The following is a 9,142-nucleotide window of genomic DNA, read 5'->3' as shown; positions in this document are numbered from 1 at the left end:
GCGAAGTATCCTGTGAGATGAGTTCTCACTATTAAAAGGCTGTTATAAACCTTGTTCTTTAATACTTTACCATAGAAACAGCCCTTACTAAGTCCAAGCTATACTTTGATAACAACCACTCCCTAATAAATCATCAAAATGTGCTTCCTCCTTTAAAAAAGTCTCCCACCAAAACACTTCCACATAAATGATTAAAACAACATCACATTTTAAAAGCCATTTAATTTTAATAGCATATTTTAATGAAAAAGCAGCATACGTTGCCAATAAAACATTAAAATTATCTCTTCAGTGAAAGACAATCGAACAACACCAAAAATAAATTAATACATTACCATAGTAAATAAACCATCTATTAATAAAAACAAGAAACCAGGCCATATACAGAACTCAAGACTTTGGAGAGCCTCAAATAGAACAGCAATACAGCAAAATTTGTAAGAATATATCTATGTGTGCATCATTTTTAATGAAATATTTACAGTAGATAAGGTACCAGTTATCATGTACCTAATTTTTTGTTCCAAAAGAATTTTTCCAAACAATGTGAATTTACAAGCAGTGCACTGTCTTTCTTATAGTTCAAATTAGTTTTTCTACAAACAAACCTCCAAAAGGAGAAACTGAAGTATTCCTATAAATATTAACATGTAGTCAACAAAGCAATTGAAAACTGGAAGACTGAAATACCTTGGTGAAATCTAAAATCTGAAGGGCAAACACCAAGTGGCAAATGCACCTAAAACTAGAAAATGGTGCATCAGTCATGCTTCCAACTGCTTCTTCCCTTCTGTTAGAGGTGTGTGTATGTGTGTGTGTGTGTGTGTGTGTGTGTAAGGGTAAGTGAGAGCGCTCATGTGTCATGGGGACAATGTGGGAATCCCCATTAAATATGTAACGAAGTAAACAATACTTCAGACAGTGAATCAGGTCTACACGATTAAGACATCCATTACTGAGTGTCGACTCACAAATCAGAACACTACCAGTAAAAACAAAGAAAAAAAACAATCTTCATTCAAGTGAGAATATACAAATGGGTCAAAAGGAACACAGTATAGGAGGAAAGCTGTAAAAATTCGGTAAACTCATCAAACAAAATTTTTTGAACGTTACTAGCTATACATTTCCCCCACTTTTTTTAGACGGAAGAAGTTTAATTAATTAGAATGTGCACAAAATTAAGTTGCTAGAGAGATAAATTAATAATTTACAGAGGGTTGTTCTGCAATAATCTAATAATAGCTTTCAAGATCAGTGAACACAGCAGGCGCAACTCTTTTCTTAAGCATTAACACTTCAGAGAAGGAAAAGGGGGTAAGAACCACAATAAAAATATATATATAATATACAGTGTAAATGCAGAAAATCTGCCATCTTTTTTTAAAATTCAAAATACTTTAGAGATGTCTCTATCACATTAAGCATCAACTCTAGTTTAAAGTTTTAGTCCTGAATCAATTTCTATTTCTGAAAAATAGTTGCAAAGTGTACTTTTAAACTTGAACACGGGTGATGTCTGTAAGAATAAAAACAAATCTTACTTGATCATTCTTGTGGACTTTTTAAACACTGTCTCGTCTGCCTTCCTGCAAACAGCCATCTCCACACTTCCTCTGAAGAAGCCGAGGTGGGGTTCAAAGGGACAACTTTGCTACAACAGACAAATACCATCTTTTGTTATTCTTTCCTTTGAGAAACTGTTTCACATTCTCACCGGATTGGGCTCAGTTGTTCGCTCGTTCGCTCCCTCTTCAGTCCTCGATTTGTCGAGATTCACATTTACTGGAATTGTTTCTGGTCGCCAAAAGTGAAAAGAGGCAGAAGAGAGGAGAGAAAAGAGGGGACGAGGAAAGGGGCGTCTCTGGAGAGGCCAAGAGTCTTCTAAATGCCGGCGGAATATTTCATTCTTTTCTGTTTCTGCCTCTGGTTGCAGAACCAGACGCGCACCACGTTTTTCTTCAGGTCCAGCTTCTCCGCGATGGCGGCGATCTTTTCAGAGGAGGGCCGAGGCTGAATGGCAAAGTAGGCTTCGAGCGAGCGCTTCTCTGGCGCAGCGATGGACGTGCGCTTGCGCTTCTTCTCCGCGCCATTGAAGAGCTCAGGCTTGGTGAGCTTCTCGCGGTGGGACTTCTCGGCCTCCTCGAGCCATGCCTGCAGGATGGGTTTGAGCGCGATCATGTTATTGTGCGACAGTGTGAGGGACTCGAACCTGCAGATGGTGCTCTGGCTAAGCGAGCCCACGCCGGGGATCTTGAGGTTGGCCAGCGCGGAGCCCACATCTGCCTGGGTCACCCCCAGCTTGATGCGTCGCTGCTTGAAGCGCTCGGCGAATGCCTCCAGGTCCCGCGGGTCGGCGTCCACGTCGCTCATGCAGCCCATGTGCGACGGCAGCCCGTGCGCGTGGGCCATGCTGAGCGCTGCTTGGTGCATGGGGTTCATGGTGGCCATGTGCGGCGCGTGAGCCGGCGTGGACACCACAGCGCCGTCGGGGCCCGCCATAGCGCCCAGGGCCAGCCCGGGACTCAGGTGCTCCAGCAGCTCGCCCTCCAGCGCCTGGTGCGGTTGGTGGTGGTGGTGGTGGTGATGGTGGTGGTGGTGGTGCGTGCCCGCCAACGCGGAAGGGTGCGAGATGGGCACCGATGAAGAAGAGGCGGCCGACGTGCACGGGATGGTGTTCATAGTGTGGTAGGTGGCGTCCGGTTTGAAGGGGCTGTGGTGGGGTGGATGGTGGTGGTGGCTCTTGCTCTGGGAGACGATGTCCACGGCTGCCAGAGCCTCGGCGCGGGCCAGCAGACTCTCATCCAGCCCGCCGAATATATTGCTCTGCAATTGTAAGTAGAAGGCACACATTACGCTCAGCAGGGAATTGTACGCGCTCTCTCCGGAAGCCCCGGCCCAGGGCTCGACACCGTCGCCGCGCCTACAACATTCCCAGATCGTTAAAATAATAATAATAATAATCCTGAAAACAGAGGTGAAGAGAAAAAGAGGGAAGCCACAAAAAGGAGCTGAGAGTGCAGGAGGAGGAGGAAAGTGAGCCTGTAGACACAACGAAACACAACACAACACGCGCACAGGCAACATCCCAGGTCATAAAAATTAATATGAAAGGCAAGACCTGCTGAATACTTAAGAGAGAGAGAGGGGAAAATTGGTTGGAGGTGTGGGGTGATTTGCTGTGCAGACATGAAAAAAACATCAAGCAGATAAAGGGGGCTGTCAAAATGTGCCTTTAAGCGGTGATTATGCAGAAATACGCACCGGTGGGGTTGGAAGACAGGCTCTCCGCATAGCCTCCGAGCCCCCGCCGCCGCTGCTGCCACTGCTGCTGGAGCTGCTGCTTCGGCCTCCGCCGCCGCCGCCGCCCCCGCCGCCGCCACCAGCGTTGCTCGAGCTGCTGGGGGAGCTGGCCGAGGGCGCGGTGGGAGCCGAGGAGCCCGGCGAGGTGCTGTGCAGTGCCGAGTACTTGGGCTCCACGTGCAGGCTGCCGCCGTGCGGCATGCTAAACGCCTGCTTGCTGTTCAGGGACATCATCATCATCTTCCCGCCCGCCGGGGCGCTGATCCGTAGAGGCACTCACTGGCCCCGGCTGCCGGGACCCTCCGAGAAGTGCCGGGCCGGCCGGGGCTGGAGCTGGGAAGGGCTGTGCGAAGTTGAGCTCACCCGCCGCCGCCTCCGGACTCTGTACGCCTGATCTCGGCTACGCGCTCCTTCGCCGCCTCTGCAGTCAGTCTGAATGGATGCCTGACTCCGCTTGCCGCTAGCTGCAGACCTCGGCACCCGAAACTGCCCCCGCTCCTCGCGGCCGGCGAGTTATACTCCCCTCTCCCCGCGCCTACCCCCGCGCCCCCCGCCCTCCCTCTCTCCCGCGCGCCTCCGCCCTCCCTTGCCAGGAAACGCCGGCTCCTGTTCGGTTTCTCGCGTTGCCCCTTCTTCCTCTCTACTCCCCTCAGGCTTGAGTCCTTTCTGCTCTCTCAGCACTCGCCTCGCGCTCCCCCACCGCGCCCTCCGCCGCCCCTTTTCTGCCCCCGCCCGTGCTCTGTTGCTGCCACCCCTTCGCAGCGTCCCGCGGCTGCTACTCACAATCGCGCCCCCACTCAACCCCACCCAAATGGCCAGGTCCGCGCTCCAGTCGCCAGGCAGTGCCTACCTAAGGACCAGCCTCCAGCCCCTCCCGCTTCTTCTGCCGGGTCTCTGTCTCACCGGAAAAAGAAACTCCCAAATAAAGTTGCGGCCCAAGCCAGCGTTGGGTAGGTAAGAGTGCCTCTTACCTGGCTGCCACCTCCTACGCCTCCTGCTTACCACTAAGTTCCAGGCTTCCAACCCCACTCGGCCCGCCCCCACCCCGTCAGCTCAGGTGACCCTGATCCCAGGTTCCCGGCCACCGCTGAGAACACAGACGCTGCGGCCAACCCGGGTTCTGCGCGCGGCTCTGAACTCCCGGCCCAATACGAGCGGAGGTCGGCGTTCGGCTACGAGCCCCCCACGGCCCGGCGGGTGCCTGGTGCCAAAGAGACATGGGGTCGGAGGGGCTGCAGGGCTTTCTCTCACTCGATTTCTCGCAGCTCTCAGCGGATTGGACAGCCGCGGAGCAGGCTCGGGTCGTCTGTGCGCATGCGACTCCTCCCCCTCCCCGCTGTCCCCACCCCCCCCCCCACAACACACACGCACATACACACAGGCACACACACACGCTCCTCTTGCCCCCCTTTTCTCTTCCTCCTCCTCCCTGTATCCAGTACAGTTCGAGTTGAGTCTTGGAAGGATCCACTGGCAAACCCTGCCCCTGGATTTATTATTCTTCATTAGCCACAATCAAAGGAAGAAGGGGCAACTGACAGGGAGAGGGAAGGTCAGAAATTACACAGCGCATGTGCTGCTGAATACACCCCACAACACAGACACACACACACACCCTCGGGGGCTGGCAAAAACCTCACTTATCTTCATTTCCACAGCCTCTCGGTGCGGAGCCTATTTTTAGCTGACACTTCACTCCCACTTCTGTCCCAGTCCCAGTGCAGACCACTTTTCCTAGAGATGGACACACACTCTTGGTTCCAGTTGCAAAAGGAGATAATCTCTTTCTATCTCTCTCTCTCTCTCTCTCTCTCTCTCACACACACACACACACACACTACTTCCTCTCCTTCTGGATCCCATTTTCTCTCTACTTCCCGCGGTGTTGGGGGCTGCTGTCAACTCTCTAGAGAGAGGAAGGAGCAGGGTGCAGGCGAGGGTGAGAAGGCCCCGCGACCCCGACGCAGGAACCCGCGGGTGGCCCAATCCGGACGGGGGTTGACCGGGAGCAGGTGCAGGCACTGGGCGCCTGGGGAAGGCGAGCAGGTGCGAGAGCAGGCGGCAGGCCTGAGAGGCGCTGGCGCGCGCTGGGACAAAAACAGAGTGGGAAGGAGAGTGGAAAAGGGGAACCCTCGGGTGGTCAGCTCCCGGAAGCGGCGGTGGAGAGTAGGGGACCGCCTGTCCACCCCTGACCTCAGCCGGGCGGAATAGCGGTTTCAAGATGGGACCGCTGTCCTCAAGAGCCGCCAGAGTGCTGGGGAAGGCGGCAGCAACGAGCGCGCGACGGGCTCTGTCCATGGTCCTTAACCCCCTTCTGCTTTCCCTGGATCCTCTCGGGATCCTGTGTGGAGGAAAATAATAAATAGTAGCCGAAGGGGACTCCTAGCAGCAGTGTTGCCGGGTATGAGCTCAGCGAAACCTGGACATGGGGCAGGGAAAGGGGAGTGTTCACGTGAATGAATGTGGCTTGTGCCGGACGGTTCAAGTAAGTGCTTAGGTGTTTAATTTCTACCTCAACAACAGCCAGAGTAATTTTCAAGGAAACAAAAAAAATGACATTGTACAGCTCTCACTGTCTCAAGCTTCAAGAAATGAAATAAATCAAAGTTAAAAGCTTGAGTATCATTTAATTATAGTGCGAATAGCGCTTTGAAAGAAGTAGAACAACATCTCTAAACAAATTATGACTGGGCCAGGAAGGAATTATTAGATTGAAATTTCATTTAGGCTCGGGAGACACCGCGCTTCACTGTGTAATCTGCTATGCCTCATCTGATTTGTATGCTTAATTCAGCTTGACGAATTTATTAGTTTTCATAATAGTGAAAAAATTGAGCAGTACTATGAGTTAATGCATTGTGTGTACTATAAATTGTATGTCATCGTGGAAAGGCTGAAGTCTATAGAAATCTTTTATTAATGTCGGTATAGGAGGGAGGATTTCCTGCAAGCCGTTGAAGAGGTTCATGCCAAACTCTATCGGCACTATGTCTCACTGGTCCATTAACATATCGTCATACTAATTAGACTACTTCATCAGTGATATAGTTTCAAACTTCAAATTATGTTCTAATTAACAAGGGTTGTCCAATTTGCTTAATCTTCCAAAGGCTTTGGATGGTCTAATTAGTATTAACTGTTGAGCATCTTTAAAGCCTAATAAAAAAATCCATAAAAATATTTTGGGTGTGTTTTCTATCGGTACTGGGTAAAGGCCAAAGGGCCAAAGTGAGAGTGAAGATGGAAAATAACCGGAAGACAAATGTCCTCTTCTTTCTAATTCCCCCAGATTATTATAGCAAGTTAGTCACATGAGAAACTTTTGGGTATTGCCACTCCTAAATAGTGTGTTTATGTGTTTAAATAAAGGCACAAGAATAACAAGGAGAAAAGCCACATGGGGAAAAAATTCTTCTCTTTCATTAGGTGCCTAATTAGATGTAAAGTAAAAAGTAACCCTGAGGAGTTTCCCGAGCATTATTGTGGCAACAGTCTGCTGAACTTGAATTGAAAATTAAATATTTGGGGTGTTTTGAACCTCCCTCTGTCCCCTCCCCCTTCATTGAGCTTAATTACTTGCAATAGTTGTTTTAATGTATGTTGTCACCTGGGAGTATTGAGAAATGCATATTGTTAATATGAATTAATCTTGATTTTAATAGTAACTGACAACTGATCTCCAAAATGCTAAACACTTGTCACCACTTCATATGGTAAATACAGTACTATAATAAATTCATGAAATAGAGAGGGACACTGTTGAAATGACTGGACAAACTTTGTTTGATATGGAATTTATTGACCAAAACTATTTTAAGCAAGAAAACTCCCATGAGAATATTTTCCTGATAACTGAAATTCATATATCCTCAAAAAAAAGTTAACATAACTTTTTTATCTCTCTGATATTTCTCAGTGATATCCCTAATTCCAGACAAGAAAAAAAGGAAGGCTGTGTTTTCAAATTATCAATTTGAAGTAAATTAATGTGGTTGTAGAGCAATTCAAGAGTTTATTTACCTGTATTTCCTTCCTCCTAGAAAACACATACATTTTTAAAAAGTCAAGTCATAGAGTTAGACTTCTCCATTTCCCACTCAGAGTGAAAAATGAATAGTGATTGTGTTGCATTAGAGGGAAAAAGCAATTGTTCCTTCATCAACCAGGACTTGAAATCTTGCAGTCTCTCCTTTCAGGAGTGTCCAGAATACCAACATCGTTGCGGTGATATCAACAAAACCCATTTCGGTTTTGCCCACAGGCATTGCTGCAAAGTGCTCCAGCGAGTGTGGAAGCCTCTCTCCAAGGAAGAAAACCTCCAGCCCCGCAGTTATCAGGAGCCATCTAAACAATTAGAAAGTTGGCAATAAGCCCAAGGGGTGGAGGCAAATGACCCAAAATTTGAAACCTGCTTCCTACGACCTCAACATACCCATGCCCAAGCCGCTATTCACACTGGTGCATCTACACACCTACAGACCTACCTAGCAAAAGGAAAATAAACATTTTATTTTTTAAGCAGCAAGATGGAAAATGGATCAACTCTGTGACTTCAGGAGGCGCTCCTTTCTTCTCGCCAAGCCTCTTTGTTTGACAATAGCTTCTGTCCAGTCCTCTGGCAGATGCAGACAGATGTGAGCAGCCCCCCTCACTACCCCCCACCCCTGGGTGAGGAGGAGTAGCTGGAGATTCCCCTCAGGCTTCTGGGCAAAGGGTCCCCGCAGTAGGCGCCCCCCACCCGAAAATCAGCCCGCCCCTGAAGCAATCCCAAGGGGAGAAATCTCTGTCTCCTCCTTGTATCTGGGTCCTAATTTACTATTAAAATTTTAAGTAGTGCATTCATATTTTACCGGACCTAATGTCTTTTATTAAATTTTAATCTGTTAAGGGCAGGGTGATTTCTTTGTATTTCAAACAGAATTGAATTGGACTACAAGGAAGATTTCTGAAAAGACAGATCTGGCCCTATTCGCTCACCATTTCGATCTCAGGGAGAGAGTGATTGGTGGAAGAAAGAGGGAAAGGAGGGATTCCCCCATCTGTTTTTGTACGGATTTCAAAATCAGCCAATCTGCTTCAGATTCTGAGTAGAAGATGAACACCCTGAGCTCTCTCTGGACTCGTGGCTTGAGACAGAAGAGTTTGGGGTGGCGGGGTGGCATAGATTAAACTCTTCCGTGGCCTCTACTGTTACAGGGAGGAAAAAGAAGACACAAGAGGGAATTATCCCTGAAACAAACTTCTGGAAGCTCCCAGGGATGTAGTTGCAGAGCAAAGTTCAGGTGAAGGAGGGCGCTTGGGGGCTTGAGTATTGAGATAGGGGTTTATGTTTGAGGAATGATGGGTGGGTTTTGTTCAAACATCTTTTCTCTTCTGAGTATGTCAACTACTACCCTGTCACTGGCTCCCCTTGAGCCCCAAGCTCCCCTCTCCTCCTTTAAATGAGTCGCTCTCTCGCCCAAAGATTCCAGGCACCCCATATGCCCGAGGGTAACCGCCTCCTTTCAGTGCCTTTCCGGCTCTCACTCCTAACCTTCCAATGCAAGTAGTCAGCGAGTGTCACCAGAAATCTCTGCATCCAGTAGTTCCCAGGCCCTTCTAGAAAGAAATACAGACTCACAACCTCTTTCGCTCCCATCAAAACCAAGTAGAATTCACGGAGGAAGAGGGGACAAAAGCAAAGGCTATCAGCACTCCAGAAAGCATACTCTGGAGGTTGGGAGAGACTTGGCCAAGACTAGTGGCCTGTAGTCGCAGAGCAAGCCACGTGGGGCTCTCTCTAGGTAATTCTGAATAGAGGAAAGCAGCCCGGCAGAAGACAAGAGAATGAAGGGAGACA

At 48.7% G+C, this 9,142-nt stretch overlaps 1 protein-coding gene across 2 annotated transcripts; it reads right to left on the bottom strand.

The window, feature by feature from the left end:
• Positions 1–207: 207 nt before the first annotated feature.
• Positions 208–3,816, bottom strand: POU4F2 (POU class 4 homeobox 2). Of its 2 annotated transcripts, XM_009448394.3 has the most exons (3): positions 3,451–3,816; positions 3,269–3,306; positions 1,468–2,836 (listed from the first exon to the last, which is right to left on the bottom strand). In XM_009448394.3, exons 1-3 carry the CDS (start codon positions 3,541–3,543, stop codon positions 1,885–1,887), a joined length of 1,083 nt encoding a protein of 360 aa, XP_009446669.2. In that variant the 5' UTR covers positions 3,544–3,816; the 3' UTR covers positions 1,468–1,884. The 2 variants fall into 2 exon arrangements, with proteins under 2 accessions (XP_526699.2, XP_009446669.2); XM_526699.5 differs by having other exon boundaries at positions 208–2,826; positions 3,265–3,816.
• Positions 3,817–9,142: the final 5,326 nt, after the last annotated feature.

The sequence above is a fragment of the Pan troglodytes genome, chromosome 3 (assembly GCF_028858775.2).
Source record: "Pan troglodytes isolate AG18354 chromosome 3, NHGRI_mPanTro3-v2.0_pri, whole genome shotgun sequence".
Lineage (NCBI taxonomy): Eukaryota > Metazoa > Chordata > Mammalia > Primates > Hominidae > Pan > Pan troglodytes.
This window is presented reverse-complemented; position numbering and strand designations above follow the sequence as displayed.